The sequence below is a fragment of the Dendrobates tinctorius genome, unplaced genomic scaffold (genome assembly GCF_039654945.1).
Source record: "Dendrobates tinctorius isolate UK_male_01 unplaced genomic scaffold, ASM3965494v1 ptg000028l, whole genome shotgun sequence".
Lineage (NCBI taxonomy): Eukaryota > Metazoa > Chordata > Amphibia > Anura > Dendrobatidae > Dendrobates > Dendrobates tinctorius.
This window is the reverse complement of record NW_027361696.1, coordinates 7763951-7791489: the sequence shown is the minus strand read 5'-3', so window position 1 is coordinate 7791489 and position 27539 is coordinate 7763951. Positions and strand designations below refer to the sequence as shown.

Genomic DNA, 27539 nt, shown 5'->3' with positions numbered 1-27539 from the left:
TTTCTGACCTCTTGTTCCTTGCAGGTTGTGTGGCTCTTACCCCCCATCCTACAACTTGACCTTCGTCTCCTCACAGAACGTCATGCTGGTGACTCTGATCACAGATGATGTGGGGAAACATCCTGGCTTTCTGGCTGAATTCACCCAGATACAGAGGACGACACGTAAGATCAGCCATGTTTTCTGCCACTTCGTGGGCACTTCTGACATTGGCAGCATTAATGGACGACCTCTCTGTTTCCTCTCCTTCCAGTGTGCGGCGGACAGCTAAAGGATGCCAGCGGCGAGTTCAGTACGCCCTTCTACCCGGCGCATTACCCGCCCAACAGGGAATGTTTATGGGACATCCAGGTACACGCCAGACCGTATACATTGTTGTGGCGCCTCGTCGTCTGCTACCCAGCTACCCACTTCATGGTGGTTGTTCTCTTGCAGGTTCCTGACAACCAGTATGTGAAGATTCGTTTCCTCATGTTCTACCTCCTGGAACCCTCCGTCCCCATCACGACCTGCCCTAACGACTACGTGGAGATCAATAATCAAAGGTAACAATAATGGAGCATGCTGCCTGCTTCATCATGATGAGACTTGAGGTTCACACGGGGTCCATGTTCTACAGATGGCGGCAGTGTGTCCCTTAATGGGGTGGATTACTCTAATGGATGAGAGATCTGTACAGGGAGGATGGGTAGGTTCTGCGATTCATCCTGTCTAAATCTCCCAGGCACGGAGGACATTATTCTAAGACTATTAAGCTTTATGATGACCGTTCTCGTGGGCAGAGGGACATTTCATCCGGGGATGGATTGTGGACCCTTGGTTACCAGGGTGTCCTGTAGAGGCTGGATGCAGCGCTGCACCATCACCTGAGCTGTCGGTCCAGCTGAGGGAGCTCTGCTTCCTCCTCAGCTACGTCATCCCTTGTGCTCCTCCTCCTTGGCTACGTCATTTCCCGTGCTCCTCTGCCTCCTCGGCTACGTCATCTCCCGTGCTCCTCCGCCTACTCGGCTACATTATCTCTCCCGTGCTCCTCTGCCTCCTCGGCTACGTCATCTCTCCCGTGCTCCTCTGCCTCCTCGGCTACGTCATCTCTCCCGTGCTCCTCTGCCTCCTCGGCTACGTCGTCTCTCCCGTGCTCCTCTGCCTCCTCGGCTACGTCGTCTCTCCCGTGCTCCTCTGCCTCCTCGGCTACGTCGTCTCTCCCGTGCTCCTCTGCCTCCTCGGCTACGTCGTCTCTCCCGTGCTCCTCTGCCTCCTCGGCTACGTCGTCTCTCCCGTGCTCCTCTGCCTCCTCGGCTACGTCGTCTCTCCCGTGCTCCTCTGCCTCCTCGGCTACGTCGTCTCTCCCGTGCTCCTCTGCCTCCTCGGCTACGTCGTCTCTCCCGTGCTCCTCTGCCTCCTCGGCTACGTCGTCTCTCCCGTGCTCCTCTGCCTCCTCGGCTACGTCGTCTCTCCCGTGCTCCTCTGCCTCCTCGGCTACGTCGTCTCTCCCGTGCTCCTCTGCCTCCTCGGCTACGTCGTCTCTCCCGTGCTCCTCTGCCTCCTCGGCTACGTCGTCTCTCCCGTGCTCCTCTGCCTCCTCGGCTACGTCGTCTCTCCCGTGCTCCTCTGCCTCCTCGGCTACGTCGTCTCTCCCGTGCTCCTCTGCCTCCTCGGCTACGTCGTCTCTCCCGTGCTCCTCTGCCTCCTCGGCTACGTCGTCTCTCCCGTGCTCCTCTGCCTCCTCGGCTACGTCGTCTCTCCCGTGCTCCTCTGCCTCCTCGGCTACGTCGTCTCTCCCGTGCTCCTCTGCCTCCTCGGCTACGTCGTCTCTCCCGTGCTCCTCTGCCTCCTCGGCTACGTCGTCTCTCCCGTGCTCCTCTGCCTCCTCGGCTACGTCGTCTCTCCCGTGCTCCTCTGCCTCCTCGGCTACGTCGTCTCTCCCGTGCTCCTCTGCCTCCTCGGCTACGTCGTCTCTCCCGTGCTCCTCTGCCTCCTCGGCTACGTCGTCTCTCCCGTGCTCCTCTGCCTCCTCGGCTACGTCGTCTCTCCCGTGCTCCTCTGCCTCCTCGGCTACGTCGTCTCTCCCGTGCTCCTCTGCCTCCTCGGCTACGTCGTCTCTCCCGTGCTCCTCTGCCTCCTCGGCTACGTCGTCTCTCCCGTGCTCCTCTGCCTCCTCGGCTACGTCGTCTCTCCCGTGCTCCTCTGCCTCCTCGGCTACGTCGTCTCTCCCGTGCTCCTCTGCCTCCTCGGCTACGTCGTCTCTCCCGTGCTCCTCTGCCTCCTCGGCTACGTCGTCTCTCCCGTGCTCCTCTGCCTCCTCGGCTACGTCGTCTCTCCCGTGCTCCTCTGCCTCCTCGGCTACGTCGTCTCTCCCGTGCTCCTCTGCCTCCTCGGCTACGTCGTCTCTCCCGTGCTCCTCTGCCTCCTCGGCTACGTCGTCTCTCCCGTGCTCCTCTGCCTCCTCGGCTACGTCGTCTCTCCCGTGCTCCTCTGCCTCCTCGGCTACGTCGTCTCTCCCGTGCTCCTCTGCCTCCTCGGCTACGTCGTCTCTCCCGTGCTCCTCTGCCTCCTCGGCTACGTCGTCTCTCCCGTGCTCCTCTGCCTCCTCGGCTACGTCGTCTCTCCCGTGCTCCTCTGCCTCCTCGGCTACGTCGTCTCTCCCGTGCTCCTCTGCCTCCTCGGCTACGTCGTCTCTCCCGTGCTCCTCTGCCTCCTCGGCTACGTCGTCTCTCCCGTGCTCCTCTGCCTCCTCGGCTACGTCGTCTCTCCCGTGCTCCTCTGCCTCCTCGGCTACGTCGTCTCTCCCGTGCTCCTCTGCCTCCTCGGCTACGTCGTCTCTCCCGTGCTCCTCTGCCTCCTCGGCTACGTCGTCTCTCCCGTGCTCCTCTGCCTCCTCGGCTACGTCGTCTCTCCCGTGCTCCTCTGCCTCCTCGGCTACGTCGTCTCTCCCGTGCTCCTCTGCCTCCTCGGCTACGTCGTCTCTCCCGTGCTCCTCTGCCTCCTCGGCTACGTCGTCTCTCCCGTGCTCCTCTGCCTCCTCGGCTACGTCGTCTCTCCCGTGCTCCCGTGCTCCTCCTCGGCTACGTCGTCTCCCCCCGTGCTCCTCCTCGGCTACGTCGTCTCCCCCCGTGCTCCTCCTCGGCTACGTCGTCTCCCCCCGTGCTCCTCCTCGGCTACGTCGTCTCCCCCCGTGCTCCTCCTCGGCTACGTCATCTCTCCAACTCCCCCCTCCTTGGTCGTCGTCCTCAGCGTGTCATTGCCGCCCTTGCTCCTCCTCTGGCATGTCACCAGCTGCGCTTCTCTTTTTGCAGATACTGTGGGGAACGCACACCCTTTGTGGTTTCCAGCAACAGCAGCAAAATGATGGTGCGGTTTCGCTCTGACCAGTCGTACACGGACACCGGCTTCATGGCAGAATACTTATCCTACGAGCCAAAGAATCGTGAGTGCATGTCTGTGACCTTTCTCTAGTATCTGGGACCAGGAGGCTGGGGTAAAGGCCTGTGGTGGTGCCTTCTTGGTGTGGTCATGACCAGGGACTAGTCATCCTTATGGATGTATACGTGGTGCAGTTGGGGGGGGGGGGGAATGTCCCCAGCTGAGCCTGTTGCTGATGATGATATTTTTGCAGCCTGCCCCGACCAGTTCACCTGTAAGAGCGGCCGCTGTGTAGACCTGGTCCGGAAGTGCGATGGGTGGAACGACTGTGGCGACACCAGTGATGAAGCCTCGTGCAGTGAGTAATTAGACCTGTAATAAACAAGGCCAGGAGTCACATGAAATCATTAATGACTGGGGGGGCCCTCATGGTTGTGCAGGGTTCTGCCTGTCGGGGGCGCATGTCATGACTTGTCCCGTCCTCTCCTCCCCGCAGTCTGCTCCGCTAATCAGTTCCGCTGTAAGAGCAGCCAGATCTGCAAACCCAAGTTCTTCCTGTGTGACGGTGTGGACGACTGCGGAGACGGCACCGATGAGCTGGATTGCAGTAAGTCTCGGCTCCCGGGTGGCCGCCATCACACGATTCTTTATTGCTGCCTCTCGTTTTACGCTGTGATGTTGTTTTTTGTTTTTTTCCAGAATGTCCAGACAAATATCTAAAATGTAGAAATGGCAAATGCTTCCCGCAGGAGCAGAAATGCGACAGAACTGATGACTGTGGAGATGGCACTGATGAGTCAGACTGTGGTGATGGTGAGTGACAGGCGGGATATCAGGGTGCAGATATTGCCCCATAAATAAGTATGTGAACCCCGGGGACCGATTCTTACCAGGGAAGGGTGGTGCCCAATAGAGGCAGAGCAGTCGGGCTACAACCTTAGATGTGTAGAGGGTCCGCTGCACCCCATTTGACCAATTGTAATGCCTCTTACATGGGGCTGTCAGGCTGCAGATCCATAGCAAACGGCCTGTCAAGTTTTCAGCAGGACTAGCTCAACGATGGAGCTCAGTGGGGTTTGCAGGGCCATAAACATTAGTGGAGATCCGCTGACTCCTGTCCCACCTGACCTTGTCTCCGCTGCATCTACACTACTTATGGAGGTCACTGCAGTGAGTTGTATCCACCCTGCGGAGATGCTATGGTTATGTATCTTGCCACAATCTTCAGATTAGAAGGAAGGGTGTAATACCGGACATGGGCAAGGAGATGCGCTATGTGGATTCAAATCGAAGGTGTCCGGTGATATTGCGAGTTTGGCACAGAATTTGCCGGAGCTTCGGGCAGACAGAGCTTGGTTATACAGTGATGTCGGGGGCGCCATTTCATGCTGGTTTTGTGTTGCAGCTCTGATCACCGCCTGCACGGAGAACACCTTCAAGTGCGACAGTGGAGAATGCATCACCAAGCTGAACCCGCAGTGCGACGGTGTGAAGGACTGCGCTGACGGCTCCGATGAGAAGGACGTGGCCTGCAGTAAGTACCTCCCCAGGAGATGGCGCTCTTCACTGCATGAACCCTGCCACCTTGGGATGCAGCGACTGTATGTGTAGGGGGGATGTTGGTCGCTGAATACAATACAGTGATTGCATATAGCGCTGTCACTCTGTACAATGGTCGGGGACATCTGTCTGAGACCGGACCTAACTCTCCTCCTCTCTTTAGATTGTGGGAAGCGTCCGTACAGCAGGAAGACGCGTATTGTGGGTGGTGTGAACGCGGACATTGGAGAGTGGCCCTGGCAGGTCAGCCTGCACACGCCCAAGGATGGCCACACGTGCGGAGCCTCGCTGGTCTCTTCCACGATCCTGGTGTCTGCGGCGCACTGCTTCCAAGATGCCTCAGGAGTACGGTACAGGACCCCCTCCCCATAGGTCGGGGGCATGTTATAATGCTCCCGTACATTATACTGATCTGTGGGCTTGTCTCTTCTAGATATTCTGATCCGAAAACATGGACGGCATATCTGGGGCTGCATGACCAGGCCACGCGGACCAAGGATGGAAACGTCGTCCAGCGCAAAATAAAGAAGCTTCTAGCGCACCGAGGGTTTAACAGCTACTCGTACGACAATGATATCGCTTACCTGGAACTGGACAGTCCCGTCACCTTCACCGACTTCATCCAGCCCATCTGTATCCCCGAAAGCAGCCACGTCTTCACCGCCAACAAACCCATCTGGGTGACGGGCTGGGGAGCTCTGACTGAAGGAGGTGAGGGTTAGCTGCACACGTATGTACGTGGGGGGTCTCTGACTGAAGGAGGTGAGGGTTAGCTACACACGTATGTACCTGGGGGGCTCTGACTGAAGAAGGTAAGGGTTAGCTGCACACGTATGTACCTGAGGGGAGAGGAATTGAGAATTAAAATTTAGCTTTTATTTTATTTTAGTATTTAATATCCATATCCGCACTAGAGGTTATGTTGGATCTTTGTGCGTGATTGGTTATGGTATTAGCACCACTAAGATTCATTAGATCCCGATCAGATTTTGGAAAATCTATAAATTAAAGAATCTCACCAGTGTCCTCAGATATTTAGAGGTTGGACTCTGGTCCCACAAAGGAGACACTAAATGAAATAGCAGGACATGATGATGCCGCACTGAGTGAGACACCGCAATGTTACGCCACCGATCACTAGATAAGCGCTTTGGGGAATCACGCGGAGATTGCCTGATCTTTTGTCACACCAAACCGCAGAGATCACCGTCATGTGAGCTCCGTCACTGCGAGTATGTCAGTGGCTGGATACGAGCGGCTAGATGAAATCACACCCGCCGCTGACTTGCAGGTGCAATCAAAGCAGAGAGATGACATGCTGAGCCGCAGTCTCTCACTGAATAAATTAGACCCCTGCGTCTCATACAGTTGGCACGAGAGCTGGTTGATGAGAATGCTTATGAAGTCATGCCTGTACTCGAAGACCAGATATTGTTGGGGCATAGTCTCTGGCTCGCGTTTCGACTTCTTCGAAGGGCGAGATCAGCCACGTTCTGAACCTATTTAAACACCCTGTCATGATTGTTTGATTTCAACTAAATGTCATATCCTTCTCCGGATGATCATTGCTGATTTTAGATTTTGAACAGTCCTCCCATCATAATATGAGAACTGATCAGGATGGCAAGAAAATAACCCCACCGTTCCTTTTTTATGGGACAGAGGCCGGTGAGACTTCAAAGTTTGAGGAAAGACAGGAACAGGAGGAAGTAATGGAACAGACCTCTGACGGATGCACAATCGCCACGGATCATTAACCTTTCCAAGCATACACTAACGGCTCACAAGCCAATGTTTTACAGAGAGGCTTCAATTCCTGTGTCCCTACCCTTGTAAATAAATAAATTAAACAAGACAGAGAGGAATAAAAGCAAAAATCTATATAAATATATGTAAAATACTATATAAGCAGTAATTTATATTTATTTCCTCTCTCTGATTGGATGGCAAACCATCCGGTAAAATATAGATAAAAACTAAAGGAATAGGTGGAGTAGAAAACCAGCAAGGTCAAAAAATCCCTAAATAATGAATAAAAATAAATATAAAAAATACAAATAAAATCGAATAAAATAATATAGCCTTTTATTTTACAATGGCACATCAACAACACAATGTGTTAAAATTAGAAAATGGTTGCACTCAATTGCATTAAGGCATATCAATGTGAAATACAGGAAGTGTGAATAGCGTAATGGCTTTTGAAATTTAGGAAAAACACGAGATATTTAGCACAAAATTTCGCCAAAAAATGTGAGCCCATTCACCAACGTCAAGGTGATCTCATTGAATGGGTTCCTGATCTGACTGCCTAGTGTGAACACTTACCTATGGCTAATAACTTGGTAAAGCCTGTATTTATAGGAAGGTCAGAACCAAATGTGATTGGATGGAATTAAAATCACAGCATGGTGAAGGGCGGAGTGCTCTGTCAGAAAACTAGCATGTGAAGTCAGTGACGACAAGAGATCCTGGTTTCTTTCCCCATTAAATGTGTAAGGGCATGTTTCCACAGTCAGTAAACTCTGCGGATTGAACGCATAGAGCGTCCAACCTGCAGCGGCCAGATGTTACAGCATAGTGGAGGGGATTCCATGAAATCCCATTTCCGCTATGCGTGCAGGGACGCCTCCGGCTTCCCTGCGTAACCGGACATGCAGCATGTCTATTTATCTTGCGGCGACGCTCCGTCTCCACAAGATAGTCACCCATACAATGCATAGGACGCGGTGATTCCGCATGGTTCAATGAACACATGCGGAATCACCGGCATTCAAAAGCTGGCTGCGCTTTGGACGGAGCGCTGCCGGATACTGACCTTGGAAACATACCCTAATACCTGTACAAGTTCTGGTCTCTAAAAAAAAAAAAAAAAATTGTATAAATTCTTTTGGAAAAAATTTCCATCTTCATCAACCTCTGAATTGCTTATGTACTGGTGTAATATACTGCTTGGAATGCCCCGGCAAGCTCAAGTCTGTGAGAGAAACCACTAGGGATCCGAAAACCTGTATTAGCAGTATCATCAGTTACAACAAGGAGGAACGTCTCAGCCACGAACACAGTAAAGCAACGTGCCTGGTCCTATTGCCCAACGGTTTAAGGATGTGCATGGCTTACATTGGAAGGAACGCAAAGGACGGGCGATTTACCAACAAAAACCGGACAACTGGGGTGGAGATTTGGATGTGGCTCTCCTTAGAAAACAGAGAGTGGATATTCAGGATGAATTTGGTCAATCCTAAATGAGAATTTTAATTTTGGGTGCTTTCTATAATTTTGTGGCTGGGCTCTCTCCCATTTCTTCCCCACTGTCCCTTGCTTATTTCTTCAATCTGGGTTCTGGCTCATTGTTCAATATTTCCAAAATGAGCTGGCTAGAAGTACACGACTTGGTTATGAGGGACAGCAGAGGCAGAGCTTTTTGCAATGGATACTGCTTACATTTTATTGTTTAAATCCACTTTAAAACTTAGGGATGGAGATAATTGAGATTGGCAATGCCATTTTTCATAATGACATAATTTCATTATAGTAAGACACAATTAAGAAAAAGCATCGACGTTCAAGACTCATTCCAATTAGGGTTAATGAAGATGAGAGCTCCAACTACAATTGCCAATAATACCTGGGTACAATGGGGTAAGACCTGACCTAACCCTATGTAACCTAAGTGGCATTGGGGTTGAATCTAGTGAATTTGATGAAAGTACTTCTTGGCTGAAATCAAACTTTAAGAAATCTGCATTTCTGTTGGTTGTTGTACCTGTCAATCATGACAGGGTGTTTAAATAGGTTCAGAATGTGGCTGATCTTGCCTTAAGAAAAAGTCTGTTCCCCCAGCGAAACGCGCACCAGGGACATTGCCCCAACAGTATCTGGTCTCTGAGTACAGGCATGTCTTCATAAGCAAGCTCATCAACCAGCTCTCGTGCCCTGCATAGTCGCTAAATGTATGAGATGCAGGAGACTGCGGCTCTGCTTGCCGTCTCTCTGCTTTCACTGCACCTGCAAGTCAGTGGCATGTGTGATTTCATGTAGCCTCTCCTCTGTCCAGCTGCAGACATACTCGCATGCCTTTGATCTCCACGGTTTGGCGTGACGACACACAGGATCGGGGAATCTCTGCGTGATTTGACAAAGCGCCTGATCTAGTGATCGGTGTCTCGCTCAGTGTGGCATAATCAAAAACTGCCTGCTGGTGTTAATGAGGCTCCTGGTGTCTATTACCCATTTCTTGGACCTCATGTGTAATTACTATATAATTATAACCTATCAGTGCCTGTTTGTGGCCCCCGCAAGGGGTGACCAATGGAGATAACCCTAATCTTGGGCTGTGGAATATATAGGATTCCCTCTAATCCATCATTACCAGGATCCCTGTATTTATAATTATCTCATAGTGAGATCAACTGAATCTAATAGTCCAAGTCTGAGTCTAATAATCCATCCCCCACCCTCTCTTATTCTCCTTTCTTTTGAGGTTCACTCTGTCCGTATCTACTCTCCCTCTAATCTCCAAATGGCTGTCATATACCGACCACAGGGCTCCGCCACTGCCTTCATCGACCAATTCTCCACCTGGCTCCTCCACTTTCTCTCTGCTGACATCCCCACCATCATCATGGGGGTCTTCATCATCCCCTTTGACACCCACCAGCCAGCAGCCTCCAAACTCCTGTCACTTCATCCTTTGGACTTACTCACTGGTTCTCCACAGCCACCCACACAGACGGACATACATTAGACCTCCTCTTCACCCGCCTCTGTTCCCTACCTAATCTCACAACCTCTCCCTTCCCCCTATCTGACCACCATCTACTCACCTTCTCATCCTTGTCCTTCTCACCTGCCCCCCATGTCCAGCCACTAGCATATCCTCGCAGAAACCTCGCACGCCTAGACATTCACAAACTCTCACTCTCTTCTACCTCTGTCCTCCATATCTTCACTCCACAACAGGGACAGTGCCACCGCTTTCTACAACGCCACCCTCACATCAGCCATAGACTCAGTCGCCCCGCTCATGCATAGCAAAGTGCGACGAATCAATAGACAACCCTGGCACAACAACCTCACCAAAAAACTTCGACAAGCATCCAGGGTCGCGGAGCGGCGTTGGAAGAAAACACGCTTGCCAGACGACTTCACTGCTTTCAAGCAAGCTACACTTGCCTTCAAATCAGCCCTCACCTCTGCTAAACAGACCTATTTCACAAACCTTGTATCTTCATTATTCCACAACAACTGTTCAGCACATTTAACACTCTCCTCTGCCCATGACTGCCACCTCCAACTCCCCTCATCTCTGCTGAGGACTTTGCCACCTACTTCAAAAACAAGATTGACCAAACAAGGCAAACCTTTACTGTCCCACCACCCCAACCACACTCCACATACCAGATCTCTGCCCTTCCCTAATAACCTCCCTCTCCAACATCACTGAAAGAGTGCTTACTCATCTCCTTTCCAAATCACACCTCACCACCTGTGCACTTGACCCGATCCCTTCCCACCTGTTCCCCAACCTCACTAACATGATCATTCCAGCCCTAACCCATCTCTTCAACCTATCCCTATCTTCTTGTACCTTCCCCTCTGCCTTCAAACATGCCATTATCACACCCATCCTCAAAAAATCAAACCTTGACTCAACTGCTATGCCCAGCTATTGCCCCATATCACTGCTCCCGTTTGCTTCCAAACTCCTCGAACAGCATGTCCATGCTCAACTTTCCTCCCACCTCTCATCTAACTCTCTCTTTGACATCCTCCACCACTCCTCTGAAACTGCTCTGACCAAAATTACTAATGACCTACTCACAGCCAAAGCTAACAGACAGTTCTCCATCCTCCTCCTTCTCGACCTGTCCTCTGCCTTCAACACAGTCGACCACTGCCTACTGCTACAGATTCTCTCTTTCCTTGGCATCAAAGACCTTGCCATGTCCTGGATTGCCTCATACCTTTCTGACCGCGCATTCAGCGTTTCCCACTCCCACACTACCTCCTCATCCCGCCCTCTCTCTGTTGGAGTCCCCAAGGCTCCGTCCTGGGGCTCTTACTTTTTTCCATCTATACTCTTGGCCTAGGACAACTCCTAATGTCCCATGGCTTCAAGTACCACCTGTATGCGGACGACACTCAGATCTACCTCTCTTGCCCAGATATCACCTCTCTGCTGTCCAGAATCCCGGAGTGTCTATCAGCCATATCCTCTTTCACCTCTCGCTTCCTAAAACTCAATGTAGACAAAACTGAACTGTTTATCTTTCCTCCATCTCACGTATCTTCCCTACCCAATCTATCCATTATGGTAAACGGCATCACGCTCTCTCCCGCACCTTAAATCCGCTGCCTCGGAGTAACGCTCAACTCCGCCCTGTCCTTCAAACCACATGTCCAAACTCTTGCCACCTCCTGTCGCCTCCAACTCAAAAATATTTCCAGCATTCATCCCTTCCTCAGCCTTCAATTTACTAAAACTCTTGTACATACCCTTATCTCCCGCCTTGACTACTGCAACACTCTCCTCTGTGGCCTCCCTGCTAACTTTCTTGCACCACTCCAGTGTGTCCTCAACTCTGCTGCCTGACTAATCCACTTCTCTCCTCGCTACTCCCCTGTCTCTCCCCTCTGCAAATTCCTCCACTGGCTCCCAATTCACCAGCGAATCCAGTTCAAACTACTAACACTGACCTACAAAGCCATCCACAACCTATCCCCTCCCTTTATCTCTGAACTAATCTCCCAATATCTTCCCTCACGTAATCTTCGATCCTCCAAGACCACCTACTCTCCTCCACACTTATTCGTTTCTCACACCACCACCTCCAAGATTTCTCCCGAATATCCCCTATCCTCTGGAATTCCATGCCTCAACACGTCCGATTATCCACCACCCTCGGATCCTTCAAACGGAACCTGAAAACCCATCTTTTCAGGAAAGCTTACAGCCTGCAATAACCATTCTGCCGCCTCAAAACCACCAGAGAAGTTGCACCCCCGACCTTCTGTCTCTTCCACACTATCACATAGAATGTAAGTCCGCAAGGACAGGGTCCTCTCCCCTCTGTACCAGTCTGTCATTGTAAATTTGTTCACTGTTAACTATATCTATAACTTTGTATGTAACCCCTTCTCATGTACAGCACCATGGAATTAATGGCGCTATATAAATAATAATCTAATACACTATGAGGGTTACAATCATATAACCTCACGGTTGGACACACTGATCTTTTCAATCACAGTTCCTTTCCCCTCCTTTGTCTATCCCATTTCTGGTAGTATCCTAGGAGATCTGACTCGTGTGTCCCTTGGGGGCTGTGACTGAAGGAGGTGAGGGTTAGCGGCACACATATGTACCTGGGGGCTCTTCTTGGAGGAGGTGAAGGTTAGCACATGTGTACCTGGGTGGCTTTGATTGAAGGAGGTGAGGGTCAGCGGCACACATATGTACATGAGGCTGTATACTGATCCATGCTCTCTGGCCCACCATGTCTGCAGCCCTAGACCTATATGCACCATATTCCTTTCTGGGCAGCCAGGATTTCCTGCACAATCTCCCGGACACCCGATTCCAGTTTACGTTTAACCTTCTTGTAGTTCCTTTGATGAGCAGCCGCAGTCCTTGCTCCCAGACTACTCATGTCTCTGTAGAGATTGGGGATTGTAGTGTTTATCTCCTGATTATCCCACAGGAACTGGAGCACAAATCCTCCAAAAGGCGGAAATCCGGATCATCAACCAGACTGAATGTAATGTCCTTCTGGAGGGGCAGCTCACCCCCCGCATGATCTGTGCTGGCTTCGTCAGCGGAGGCATCGATGCCTGTCAGGTGAGTGCGGTCCCCACCCGTCTTAATGAAGCCCCCACGCTGATCTGACTTTTATGTTACTGGGGGGGACGTTTGAGTGTTACTTGGTGGAGGGTGTCTAAGCGAGTGCAGTGGAGACTTATTCCAGTGTCTTTTGCTGGCACACATCTCTCCTCATGGCCGAAGGCTTGTTACGGCGCATCGTCTCCCCCCCCCGTATCGCGGCCGAGGGCTTGTTACGGCGCATCGTCTCGCGACTGAGGGCTCGTTACGGCGCATCGTCTCCCCCGTCTCTAGGCTGAGGGCTCATTAAGACGCATCGTCTCCCCCGTCTTGCAGCCAAGGGCTCATGACTGCGCACAGTCACATCCATTCTGGATCATTGGGAAAATGCAGATTCAGTTATTACTGCTGTCCTGATAGGTCACTGTGACGTGCGCTGATCCATTCTTGCAACCCCCAGCTCTCGGCTGCAGTAGTTGTCACTCCCATCCTTTGAGTTGTCAGTTGTGCATGTATCGACGCCGCTCACTCTGGGGTTTGCTGTCTCTTACAGGGCGATTCCGGAGGGCCGCTGTCCTATGCAGAGTCTAGTGGGAAGGTCTACCTGGCCGGTGTCGTCAGCTGGGGAGAAGGTTGCGCGCGCAGGGACAAGCCAGGGGTCTACACCAAAGTGACGGCCATGAGAGACTGGATCAGACAGAACACTGGCCTGTGAGAGACTGCAGGGGCACAGATGCTCTTTTTTTTAAAGATATATAAATATATTTTTGAATTTTTTTCTTAAATTGTTTTAAAGAGACATGAACTCGCGGTGCCCGTGAGCAGCTCTGTGTGGGGAAGGGGCCGGAAACCCAGAGCCATTTGTTGTCCGGCTCCTCATCTCTGCCACACTGCGCCGCGGTTGGATGCTGCTGATCTCTGTGATATCAAACAGTAAAAATGATGGGAAGAATTTCAGCGCCCCCGGTCCTGCTTTTGCCAACCACTCCAAAATGGCAGCTCATCTGAAAACAAATACAAGGATGTCTGCAATGAATTATCTGAGCTGGGGCTGTCGGCTGCAAGCGGAGGTGTGGTGTATGCAGTGCAAAATGTGACTGGTGGGGCAACACGAAACCTCAGCAAGCACAGGACCAGGAGTGCCTCCGCCGGTGCAGCAGATCCTGCGGATGTGGCGGCGTGCGTGCGCAGGCGCAGCATCTGTTAACCTCCTTCATCACTGGGGGACATGTTTTACTGACTGTTTTAACCTCTAACTGTTCCGGCGCTTGGCTCGTACTGTCGTATTTTATATCTGTCAATGGATTTTCTGCCTTAATTGTAAATTTTTATCAAAGCCTCGCTGTCTGTCCCTAATTTACAGTGGATGCGAATGATGGCGTTCGCACTGCTCCACGGTTACATTTCTGTAATTGCTCCAATCATGAAACCTGCACAGTGGATTTTGTTTATAAATAAGTTGTTAATAAAGTTGTGACCGTGTGTCTCAAAGTCGGTGAACATGAGAGGCTGTGCATTGCCTGTAATGGCGTCACTGATCATACACAAGATACAGCTCTGGCAAAAATTAAGAGACCACTGCAAAACTTTCAGTTTGTCTGATTTTTCTCTTTATAGGTATATTTTTGAGTAAAATGTAAATTGCTCTTTTATTCTATAAACTACTGACATGTTTTCGAATTTCTAAGCACTAAATTTTGTATTTTCAGAAAATGAGAAATGGTCAAAATAACACAAAAATTGCAGTGCTTGCAGACCTCAAATAATGAAAACAAGTTCATAATCATTTAGAGACAACAATACTAATGTTTTAACTCAGGAAGAGTTCAGAAATCAATATTTTGTGGAATAACCATGATTTTTAATTACAGCTTTCATGCGTCTTGGCATGCTTTCCACCAGTCTTTCACACTGCTTTTGGGTAACCTTATGCCATTCCTGATACAAAAATGTAAGCAGTTCTTCTTTGTTTGATGGCTTGTGACTATCCATCTTCCTCTTTTTTTACATTTCAGAGGTTTTCAATACGGTTCTGGTCTGGAGATTGGGCTGGCCATGACAGGGATTTGATGTGGTGGTCCTTCATCCACACATTGACCTAGCTGTATGGCATGGCGCATTGTTCTGCTGATAAACAGTCCTCAGAGTTGGGGAACATTGCCTGAGCAGAAGGAATCAGCTGTTTTTCCAGGATAACCTTATATGCGGCTTGATTCATACATCCTTTGCAAAGATTTACCTGCCCAATTCCAGCCTTGCTGAAGGATCCTTAGATCATCACCGATCCTCCACGAAATTTCACAGTGGGTGCAAGACACTGTGGCTTGTAGGCCTCTCCAGGTCTCTGTCTAACCATCAGACGACCAGGTGTTGGGAAAAGCTGAGAATTAGACTCGTCAGAGAAGTTAACCTTACTCCAGTCCTCTATGATCCAATCCTTATGGTTTTTGGCAAACTTCAGCCTGGCTCTCCTTTGCTTCTCATTGATGAAATGCTATTTTCTAGCTTTACATGACTTGAGCCCTGCCTCTAGGAGCCTGTTACGAACTGTTCTTGCCATGCACTTCACCCCAGCTGCCATTTGCCATTTCTTTTGTAGGTCACTTGATGTCATACTGCGGTTGCTGAGTGACATTCGAATAAGATGACAGTCATCCCGGTCAGTGGAGATTCGTTTCTGCCCTCTGCCAGTCTGTAGCTTTGTTGTCCCCATTGTCTGCTGCTTGACCTGGTTGTAATGGACTGCCGTCTTAGAAATTTTAAGGATGGAGGCAACATGACGCTCACTGTATCCCTCTGCTAGTAAAGTCAGAATTGAGCCCTTCTTTTCCTCACACAAGACTTTTTTCTTTTCAACTCCTTTGGCATAGTTAAAATTTATTTTTTCATTCCTATTACTTTTGGGATATTACTAGCACTTGTTTTGCCATCCAGCTTGTCCTATTGCAAGAGGATTGTGAACACCACAGCAGGGTGTTTTTTATACTTCATTAAATAAGATTTGGTTCAGGTGTTCACCTAATCAGAAGCACATTAAGTAGAATGAGGTGTACTCTGGTTGGAATTCTACTGACACTGGAATGGAATGGCTGTCAGACATGTAGAGAAGCTGATTTTTATAAAACTGTACAGTGGTCTCTTAATTTTTGCCAGAGCTATATATATATATATATGTGTGTGTGTGTGTGTGTGTGTGTATGTGTGTGTTTGTATATATATACATATATACACTCACTGGCCACTTTATTAGGTACACCTGTCCAACTGTGTGTTAAGACTTAATTTCTAATCAGCCAATCACATGGCGGCAACTCAGTGCATTTAGGCATGTAGACATGGTCAAGACAATCTCCTGCAGTTCAAACCGAGCATCAGTATGGGGAAGAAAGGTGATTTGAGTGTCTTTGAACGTGGCATGATTGTTGGTGCCAGAAGGGCTGGTCTGAGAATTTCAGAAACTGCTGATCTACTGGGATTTTCACGCACAACCATCTCTAGGGTGTACAGAGAATGGTCCGAAAAAGAAAAAAAATCCAGTGAGCGGCAGTTCTGTGGCCGGAAATGCCATGTTGATGCCAGAGGTCAGAGGAGAATGGGCAGACTGGTTCGAGCTGATAGAAAGGCAACAGTGACTCAAATTGCCACCCGTTACAACCAAGGTAGGCAGAAGAGCATCTCTGAACGCACAGTGCGTCGAACTTTGAGGCAGATGGGCTACAGCAGCAGAAGACCACACTGGGTACCACTCCTCTCAGCTAAGAACAGGAAACTGAGGCTAAAATTTGCACAAGCTCATCGAAATTGGACAGTAGAAGATTGGAAAAACGTTGCCTGGTCTGATGAGTCTCGATTTCTGCTGCGACATTCGGATAGTAGGGTCAGAATTTGGCGTAAACAACATGAAAGCATGGATCCATCCTGCCTTGTATCAACGGTTCAGGCTGGTGGTGGTGGTGTCATGGTGTGGGGAATTTTTTCTGGGCACTCTTTGGGCCCCTTGGTACCAATTGAGCATCGTTGCAACGCCACAGCCTACCTGAGTATTGTTGCTGACCATGTCCATCCCTTTATGACCACAATGTACCCAACATCTGATGGCTACTTTCAGCAGGATAATGCGCCATGTCATAAAGCTCGAATCATCTCAGATTGGTTTCTTGAACATGACAATGAGTTTACTGTACTCAAATGGCCTCCTCAGTCACCAGATCTCAATCCAATAGAGCATCTTTGGGATGTGGTGGAACGGGAGATTCGCATCAGGGATGTGCAGCCGACAAATCTGCGCCAACTGTGTGATGCCATCATGTCAATATGGTCCAAAATCTCTGAGGAATGCTTCCAGCACCTTGTTGAATCTCTGCCACGAAGAATTGAGGCAGTTCTGAAGGCAAAAGGGGGTCCAACCCATTACTAGCATGGTGTACCTAATAAAGTGGCCAGTGAGTGTGTATATATATATATATATATATATATATATATATATATATATATATATAAATATATAAAATTTACCTTAAATTGTCCATCATCCACTTCCTTCTGGATGTCCCTGAATCCCACAATCCACCGTGCCAACCGGAAGTACGCCGAACGCCATATTGAAATACCCCAGTGATGGGTGTTCCAATATGGCGCCCGCTGGTGGTACCAGGACCACCAGCGGGACACCGATGGGACCCCCCCGCCGCTGCCTGCCCACCCACCTCCGTCACAGCCGCCAGGAAAGACCTCTAGAGAGTGTGTGTGTGTGTGTGTATATATATGTATATATATCCATTGAAAGTTTGGGGTCATCCAGACAATTTTGTGTTTTCCATGAAAACTCATACTTTTATTAATCAAATGAGTACCCAAATGAATTTAAGATCTAGTCCAGACATTGACAAGGCTGTGAGCATAAATCCCCATTCACGTACATCAGGCACACAGACAAACCTCGTACATCAGGCACTCAGACCATCCTCATGGAGTCTGTTTCTAACCGTTTATGCAGACACCTGCACATTTGTGGCCTGCTGGAGGTCATTTTGCAGGGTTCTGGCAGTGCTCCTCCTGTTCCTCCTTGCACAAAGGCTGAGGTAGCGGTCCTGCTGCTGCTTCCTACGGCCCCCTCCACGTCTTCTCGTGTACTTTATTTTTTTGAGCAGAGTGTGTGTATATATATATATATATATATATATATATATATATATATATATATATATTTTTTTTTTTTTTTTTTTTTTTTCTATGTGTATATATATCCTCTCTATTTTTTATTAAACATGTCAGTGTGATTTTACTGTTTCGCAAAATGAATTGCCGATTTTTGTTAAAGGACACCGATGCGTATTTCTCGCAAGTCACACTTGTGGTCCGTGTGTAATCTGATTTTTTTTTTTTTTTTTTTTTTTGTCGCACCCATAGACTTGCATTGACGAGACTTGGCCGAGAATTGGTGACAATCGCAGCATGCTGCTCAGCACATTCTCAGCCCGTTTAAAACTGGCGAGAAAAAAATCAGATGATGGGAGCTACCCCATAGATTAACATTGGGACGAGTGCAATGCATTTTTTTTATCGCAAATAACTCGTCCGGTTTTCTCTCTAGTGTGACTCCGGCCTCCTTCTATTTAACGTGCTTCTGATTAGGTCATCACCTGAACCAAATCTTATTTATCGAAGGAAAGTATAACAATCCTCTTGCAGTAGGAAAAGCTGGATGGCAAAACAAGTGCTAGTTAATATCCCAAATATCCCGTATTTTTCGCTTTATAAGACGCACCTAGGTTTTAGAGGAGGAAAATAAGAAAAAACATATTTTGAGTCAAATAATGTGTAAAAACCTTTAATTAAATAACAAAATATTATTTTAACATAGTAGACTGAACAGCAGTCAACAGCAGCATTGTGGGTAACATGTAAGAACAGTCCCATGTACTGTAAGTAACAGCAAAAACCATGTTCTGGCTAACAATTGGGGAGAAATGTTAATTGTCAGACAGCACAATCTTCTAGTCAGAGAATACCAGGAATTCCTCATCCCTACTGTCAGAGTCTAGGAAGCTCAGGTCCTCACAATCATTGGTTTCACTTTCTTCACTGTCCTCATATAGCGTACCATCTTCGGTGCCATCTAAGGCATTGCTAATCCCACATTTTTTGAATGAACGTATAACCGTTTCATCCTTCACTGATTGCCATGATGTTTTCACCCACTCACAAACTTGAGTGATAGTGGGCCTCTTCATGCGTCCAGTTGGTGTCAGGTCATGATTGCCAGCAGCCATCCATTTATTCTACTCTTCTCGCATGTAGACTTTAAACGGCTTGTTTATAGAAACATCGAGAGGTTGTAGCTGGCTGGTAAGCCCCCCTGGAATTACCGCGAGATGGGTCTTCACTTCTTTAAACACTTTTTTTGTGTTTTCACTAATATGTGCTCTGAACTGGTCTAGCACTAACAGGGATGTTTTTTTCAGAAGCCCTCCAGGACGTTTCGACCACACTTTGTCAACCCACAATCTCATTCTGTTCTCGTCCATCCATCCTTTCTCGTGAACGTGCACAACAACTCCTCGTGGGATAGCTTCTTTGGGCATGTTCTTTCTTTTAAAGATTAACATTGGTGGCAGTTTCGTGCCATCAGCACAGCAGGACAACACAACTGTGTAGTGTTTTTTTTCGTGTCCTGCAGTTTTTACCGTGATGGATTTGGCACCCTTTGCATCAACAGTCCTGTTGGATGGCACGTCAAAGGTTAGAGGGACTTCATCCATATTCCCAATCTGGCCTAATTCATAACCATTTATCTTTCTGCTGTCAATTACAAACTTGTGGAATGACAGAATCTTTGCTTCATATTCTTGTGGCATTTTTTGGGCAATTCTAGTTTTGGTGCGCATAGCAAGGCCACATCTCTTCATGAATCTGAAACACCATGCTGGTGATCCAGTGAAGTCATTGATGCCTTTCTCAGCAGCAATCCGCTTGGCTTCGAATAGGATCATTTTTGTTGAGACCGAAAGGCCATTATTTCTGTGGCATATGATCCACTCTTTTACGTCCACATCTAACGCTGGCCACTTTGCACCACACCTACGTAGACCAGATCTGCTTTTTCCTGCTTTTTGCAGCTCATCCTCCTGCTTTCCTGGAATTTCCCACACAGCAATGGCATAAAGTGAGACTAGGGACTTTTTTTTTTTTTAAGTGGCGGAGGAATACAGTGCGGAAGGATACCTACCTTCCGTCATTGGATTCCTGCAGCCCGTAGAGAACGGCAGCAACAGCTGATGCTGCAGTTCTCTACCCAAGATCGTCGTGGGACACACTCGTGGACTGCTTCGGATCGTGGGTGAGTATTTTTGTGGTTTGTTATGTTAATATTTATTCCGTAAAAGACAATGGCTTCGGGGAACAATGTGACAAGTATTGGTAAGTATGTTACTCTATGTTATATGTACTGTATGTCTATGTATGTATTGTATGAATGTATTGTATGTAGTATGTATGTAGTATATATGTGGTATGTATGTAGCATGTAGTATGTATGTAGTATGTATGTAGCATGCATGTAGCATGCAGTATGTATGTAGCATGCATGTAGTATATATGTAGTATGTATGTAGCATGTAGTATGTATGTGGTATGTATGTAGCATGTAGTATGTATGTAGCATGCATGTAGTATGTATGTAGTATGTATGTAGCATGCAGTATGTATGTAGCATGCAGTATGTATGTAGCATGCAGTATGTATGTAGCATGCAGTATGTATGTAGCATGCAGTATGTATGTAGCATGCATGTAGTATATATGTAGTATGTATGTAGCATGTATGTGGTATGTATGTAGCATGTAGTATGTATGTAGCATGCATGTAGTATATATGTAGTATGTATGTAGTATGTAGCATGCAGTATGTATGTAGCATGCATGTAGTATATATGTAGTATGTATGTAGCATGTAGTATGTATGTAGCATGTATGTAGCATGCATGTAGTATGTATGTAGTATGTATGTAGTATGTATGTAGTATGTATGTAGCATGTAGTATGTATGTAGCATGCATGTAGTATATATGTAGTATGTATGTAGCATGTATGTAGTATATATGTAGTATGTATGTAGCATGTGGTATGTATGTGGTATGTATGTGGTATGTATGTGGTATGTATGTGGTATTTTTTTTTTTAACATTTAACACATTAGCCGGATGATGGGACTACTACTGTCCCATCATTGGCTAATGTGTCAATCACTGTCATGGTAGCAGGCATCGCCAGATGGGACTTGTAGTCCCATCGGACGATGCTTGCACAGACCCCCGGACATCAGCACAGCCCCCCAGCAGGCCGGTACAGACCCCCACAGGGTGCACAGACCACCGGCAGGCCGGCACAGCCCCCCGGCAGGCCGGTACAGACCCCCACAGGGTGCACAGACCACCGGCAGGCCGGCACAGCCCCCCGGCAGGCCGGTACAGACCCCGGGCAGTCCACACAGCCCCCCGGCAGGCCGGCAGAGACCCCCGGAAGGCCCGAAATGACGGCGCATCATGATGCGCACACACCGCGCATCATGATGACGTCAGGCTGTCAATCAACTGAACTTCCGATTCCGATGCCGACTTCCGATATTGAAAAAATATCGGAAGTCGGTATCGGAATTCCGATACAGCAAGTATCGGCCGATACCCGATACTTGCGGTATCGGAATGCTCAACACTAGTGAAGAGTCTCCGCAAGCACAACGATCACTGGATTTTGGCCGTTGCAGCTGAAAAGAGGAAATCAGTAATCCAGGGGAAGAGTCCTGAGGAGAAGAATTTGCATATTCCCAGTGCCTTCTGGGATAAGTGAAGAGTCTCCGTGAGCTCAACGATCACTGGATTTTGGCCGTTGCAGCTGAAAAGAGGAAATCGGTAAATTTTGGCTCATTTTTCATCATTTTGAAATCTCTATAACAATATGGAGGAGGCCAGGAGACATTTGGTGAGCTGCATTTCTTGCTACATGTTCACAGACTTACCAGTGGAAAAGCAAAACTTCACATGCCACAAATGCAAGCTTGTGTCCCTGTTGGAGGAAAAATTGCGTTTTTTTAAGCGTTTCCGCAGCGTTTGTGCCGGCACAGACGCTGCAGAAATGCTTCAGAGATGCTTCAAATTAATTTGCATGCTTTTTTGGCTTTTTGTGCCAATGCATGCGTTTTTAACCGCTCAGGAATCGCTTAGCGGCTAAAAACGCAGCATGTTCATTAATTTCCGCATTGCTGAGCGTTTTTAGCCTTCCCCAATGTTCCCAGAAAACACGTGTCAAAAAACGCGTCAAAAACGTGAGGCTTTTTTGCACAAAACGCGCAAGAATCGCGAGGAAAAAAGACGCGCGTTTTCTGGGAAGGGGATCAGTTTCCTGAGCGTTTAAAAACGCTAGCGTGGGCACAGTCTTAAACTAGAACAATGTGGGAAGGGAAGCAAAAGGCCAGAAAAAGCCATACACCTGGCAAATGCTATTGAGAACTCTGCTACTAGAAGTGGAAAGGAAGAACAAAGACAAAAGAATCTAAGTGATAAAAATATTGGAGAAAGAGAAACCAATCACAAACTAAAATGCTTCTATACTAATGCACAAAGCATGGGCAACAAACAAGGAGAATTGGAACTACTAACACAGGAAAAGAAATATGATGTCATTGGAATCACTGAAATTGGTGGGACGATACACATGATTGGAATACAAGGCTAGAAGGATACAACTTATTTGCAAGAAACAGACTTGATAAACAAGGAGGAGGTGTTGCATTGTATGTTAGAAACACGTATATCTGCACAGAGATTGAAGCTTCAGAGACTGGGAGTTCAGTGGAAATTGTATGGGTAAGTATACAAGGACAGAACAATGGAAAGGACACCATTGTAGGCATTTACTACAGGCCGCCTGTGCAAGCTGAAGATATGGATGAATTCTTTATGCATTAAATGGCCAAGTTCTCCAAAAAATATGACATAGTTGTCATGGGAGATTTCAACTATCCAGACATTTGTTGGGAATCTCTCTCAGGCAAAACTAACAGGTCAAGGAAATCCTTATCCTCTCTTGCTGACAATTTTATCTTCCAAAAGGTAGGGGAGAAAACAAGGGGATCTGCTACCTTGGATCTAATCCTTATAAACAGGGAGGAAATGGTTGAGGAGGTAAAAGTGGCTGGGACCCCAGGAGGTAGCGACCATGCTATTTTAGAATTTTGGATAACTAGGGGAGGAAGACCTGTGAAGACTCAGACGTCAAGGTTAGATTTCAAAAAGGCAGATTTTAATGGACTCAGAAAGAGAATTGGAGGGATCCAATGGCTGGATGTCCTTAAAGACAAAAATGTCCAGGAAGGATGGGAAATCTTGAAAAATGAAATTCTCAAAGCACAATTGTTACCAATTCCGAAAAGAGGGATGAATAGGAAGTATTTAAGGAAACCAGGATGGATGAACACAGAACTTAAGCACATGCTAAAAAGGAAGAAAGAAATGTTTATAGAATGGAAAGAGGGAGGCATATCTAAAGAAGAATATAATGCTGTCTTCAGAACCTGCAGGGCACAAATCAGATTATCTAAAGCTGACAATGATTTGAGGCTTGCAAGAGACGTCAAAAGCAATAAAAAAGGATTTGGGGGATATGTCAAAAGTAAAAGAAAAGTCAAAGATGCTATAGGATTTTTACAGGATGAAAATGATGAAATGGTAAGACAGGATGTTGAGAAGGCCGAACTTTTAAATTCCGATATTACATCTGTTTTCTCTCAGAAAGGAAATGTAACATCAACTGTTCTTCACTGTCCTATTAAGGGAATAGAAGAATCCAGGATATCTATAAACAGAAAGATAGTGAGGAAACACTTAGCTAACCTAAATGAATTCAAGTCTCCAGGTCCAGATGAATTACACCCCAGAGTACTGAAGGAGATAGCAGAAGAAATTTTTGAACCCCACTCCATAATCTTTGAAAATTCTTGGAGAACAGGAGAAGTCCCAGAAGACTGGAGAAGAGCAAATGTTGTTCCTATCTTCAAAAAGGGGAAGAAGGTGGACCCAGGCAACTATAGGCCGGTGAGTCTGACTTCTATACCAGGAAAGATCTTTGAACAAATTATTAAACAACATGTATGTCAGTACCTGGATAAGAATGAAGTCATTAAACAGAGTCAGCATGGGTTTGTAACTAAGAAGTCATGTCAGACTAACTTAATTTCCTTCTATGACGGAATCGTTGATTGGGTGGATCAGGGAAATGCTGTAGATATAGTATATCTTGACTTCAGCAAAACATTTGAGATCAGGTGTAAGGTCTTCCGACATGCCCTGTTCTGGCTGATTAAAAAAATGATGTGCTGGCCTCTGGAGATCGGCTTTTAGATGGTCAAGGGTTCGGTTGACATCCTGGATAAGTGTCTTTATAAGGTTGAAACCACTTTCCAGTCTGTCTCCCAGCACCTTGAGGCCATCATGAAAGATCGAGCTCAAGTGCATGAAGTCAGGCATGAGTGTCCTGTCCGAGGCCTTCTGCCGCTGTCGGGAAGACCCAACATAAAAAGAGGCGGAGGAGGCCTGAGACAGGGGAACACCTGATGGACTCCAGTCTGTGTTGCCGGCCCACTTGCTGCTTTGTTGGTGGATGGCTGGGATGGGTCCGTGGCTGCTCGATGAAGGACCGCTCCAGAACCAGGCTCAAGGGTGCTGCTCCAGGTGCTGTGAAAAGAAAAGATAAACATTAGTACCAAACATTTACAATAGTAAAAGCGCCAACTCCTGTGGAATAGAAAAATACAGATAAGGCAATACAACACAATCCATACAACACAAAAATACTTATGTTCTCTGGGCAAAGACGGGTCTCAAAAACGACAGCATGCGGTGGTATTTGTATTTTCGCATCCTTGCTCCAGAACCACTTTTAGCCTGGCTCTCAAGACAAAGGTCCTTGTTGAAGCGATCCTTCATCGAACGCCAACATGTTCTGACTTTGTGCACTGTGAAAAAAAGAAATTTTTAGACAATGCACTTTTGGCCGGGATCACACAACTGTGTGTGATGCGAGAAAAAAAGAGATACGGAAAGCAGGCAACAAGTAAAGTCAAGAAAAAAAAAAGATTAGTAGTAAAGACAAAAAAGGGAAGAAAGAAGAAAAGTGAAGAAATACAGGCAAGAATAGTACAGTCAGGAAAAAAAACAGAGTACAATCAGTCATGTATACTTACACGACGTCTTGCCACCGGACCTTGTGCTCTGCCTCCGCTCCAGAGGAAGAACTGTTCTGAAAAAGAAGAAAAAAAGAAAAAATTTTGCCACATGTGTATATGTGACAGAGAATACTTACCAATCAGTAGGCAATGTACTCACTTCACTTACCTGTTCAACATATTCAGGGCCAGGGTGCTCCTCAGAAGACGTTGAAGACATACTGTGAATGCTGCAAGAAAAAAGACAGAAATTAGTACATACTAAAGAGAGAAGGAAGGACAGACAGACATTCACTTTAATACTCACATTGTCCAAAGTTGAGATTCTTCACAGCTGCACAGCTTTGTAGTCTGTAGAGTAGTGGACTGGCAGTGCCCACTCCCTTTTTTTATCTATATTTGTGTGGAGGTGGCTAATTAGTGTCTAGACAGGTTTACTCTGGAAAAACACATGCATAAGAAAACGCTAGCAATCGCGCGTTTGCGAACGCATGTGTTCTCATAGACTGTAATACATTGTTTCGACGCATTCCTTCCGCAATAGGCCGCATGCAGAAGGCGGCGGCAAATTACCGCCTACAAAATTGCAAAACAAGTCGAAACGACGCATGCGTAATCAAACGCGGCAAAAAGCATCCAATCGCATGAACCTGTGTCAACAATGTTAAAGATAGGAAAACACGACGCATGCAGAAGTATGCGGTATAAACGCTGCGGACACATCCGCAAATGTGAAATCAGCCTAAATTTATGCCTTAAGGGAGATTTTTTTTTCCCCCCCTTCTTGCTTCAATGGGATATCTATGTTAGCTTCCCCGCAGCATTAAATAGGCTTACTGTGGCCTTTTAGAAAGGGTTTTTTCCACTATCTGGTTTTCTGGGGACGACCAGAACATGGCTTTGTTTATTTCATGTGCAATTATTGTATGTATATGGGGTGTCGTTTTAGGTATGTTTCTGTCATTTGAATATGATATTGTATAATGATACACTATAGTGTTATGGGACTACAAGTGATGTGTTTTGTCTTTTAAATGTTTTTATTGTGGGTTTTTGTCTACCAATAAACTGTGCATATATTTTTCTTCAATATCTTGGGTGTGCGCCTAATATGCATGGTTCTTTCCTCTTTTGATGCACCTCATAGAGGGGAGTGGGATCACCTCATAGAGGGGCAGAGGGATCACCTCATAAAGGGGCATACAGAAGTAGGAGCACATCATACAGCAGCAGTGGGGTCACCTTATAGAGGGGCAGTGGGATCACCTCATAGAGGGGAGAAGGGTCACCGCATAGACAGGAGTGGGGACACCTCAGAGGGGCAGTGGGATCCCCTTATAGAGGGGATTGGGGTCACCTCATACAACAGTGCTGGAGTCATCTCATAGAACAGCAGTGGGGTCACCTTATAGAGAGGCAGTGGGGTCACCTCACAGAGGGGCAGTGGGATAACCTCATAGAGGAGCAGCGGGATCACTTCATAGAGGGGCAGTAGAGTCACCTCAGAGGGGAGAGGGGTCACCTCATACAGTACTAGAGTCACCTCATAGAGGGGCAGTGGGGTCACTTCATAGAGGGGCAGTGGAATCACCTCATAAAGGGCAGTGGAATCACCTCATAAAGGGCAGTGGAGACACCTCATAGAGGGGCAGTGGGATCATTTCGTAGAGGGGCAGTGGGGTGACCTCAAACAGCAGTACTGGAATCATCTCATAAAGCAGCAGTGGGGTCACCTCATGCTGAGCGGAAGTGGGGTCACCTCATGCTGAGCAGCAGTGGTGTCACGTCATGCAGCGGTAGTGGAGCTAGCTCACAGAGCAGCAGTGGGGTTACACAGCAGAGGGGTCACCTCATGCTGAGCGGCAGTGGGGTCACCTCATGTTGGGCAGCAGTGGGGTCATCTCATACAGTAGTGGGGTCACCTCATGCAGTGGTAGTGGGGTCACCTCATGCAGTGGTAGTGGGGTCACCTCTTGCTGAGCAGCAGTGGGGTCACCTCATAGAGGGGCAGTGTGGTCACTTCATAGAACAGCAGTGGGGTCACTTCATACAGCAGTAGTAGGGTCACTTCATACAGCAGCAGTGGGGGTCACCTCATAGAGCAGCAGTGTAGCCCCTCATGTTGAGCAGCAGTGGGGGTCACCTCATACTGAACGGCTAGACGTCCAACACAGCTGCCTGATTCCGATAATAACTGAAGGCAAAGCTGCAACCACCAGAACAGAAAAATGAGAGCAAGATAACCAAGAAATAGGCGATAACATCACCAGAGAGAACTTCCAAAGGGAGATAAGCAACGGGTCAAAGAATCAGAGCTCACATTAGACACAGGATGACGGTGGAACAATCAGTCGCTAGTGAAAAAGGAGATTAGACCTACCGGTAAAATTGTTTTGAGGAGTCCATCCAGACAGTACCATGGCGGTTGTCCTTCCATCCTTATAGAGACAGGAAATGCACGAGAGGTTAAAAGGTCCCCTCCCACTCCCACACTCCAGTGATTTTTTCAAGTACCACACCAGGATAGATGCAATTCTATTTATTGAGATTTTGTACAAGCATATCATTACAAATACAA

General features: G+C 47.5%; 1 protein-coding gene across 1 annotated transcript in view; it reads left to right on the top strand.

The window, feature by feature from the left end:
- ST14 (ST14 transmembrane serine protease matriptase) overlaps positions 1–14247 on the top strand; it is a 63212-nt gene extending 48965 nt beyond the window's left edge. The window contains exons 8-19 of the mRNA XM_073570058.1: positions 25–164; positions 254–351; positions 436–545; positions 3294–3424; positions 3614–3718; positions 3857–3967; positions 4060–4173; positions 4766–4894; positions 5084–5270; positions 5354–5631; positions 12624–12760; positions 13296–14247. Of these exons, the coding sequence (XP_073426159.1) occupies positions 25–164; positions 254–351; positions 436–545; positions 3294–3424; positions 3614–3718; positions 3857–3967; positions 4060–4173; positions 4766–4894; positions 5084–5270; positions 5354–5631; positions 12624–12760; positions 13296–13457 (1702 nt within the window). The 3' untranslated portion in view covers positions 13458–14247. The remainder of the gene's footprint in view (positions 1–24; positions 165–253; positions 352–435; positions 546–3293; positions 3425–3613; positions 3719–3856; positions 3968–4059; positions 4174–4765; positions 4895–5083; positions 5271–5353; positions 5632–12623; positions 12761–13295) is intronic.
- The last annotated feature ends 13292 nt before the right edge of the window (positions 14248–27539 follow it).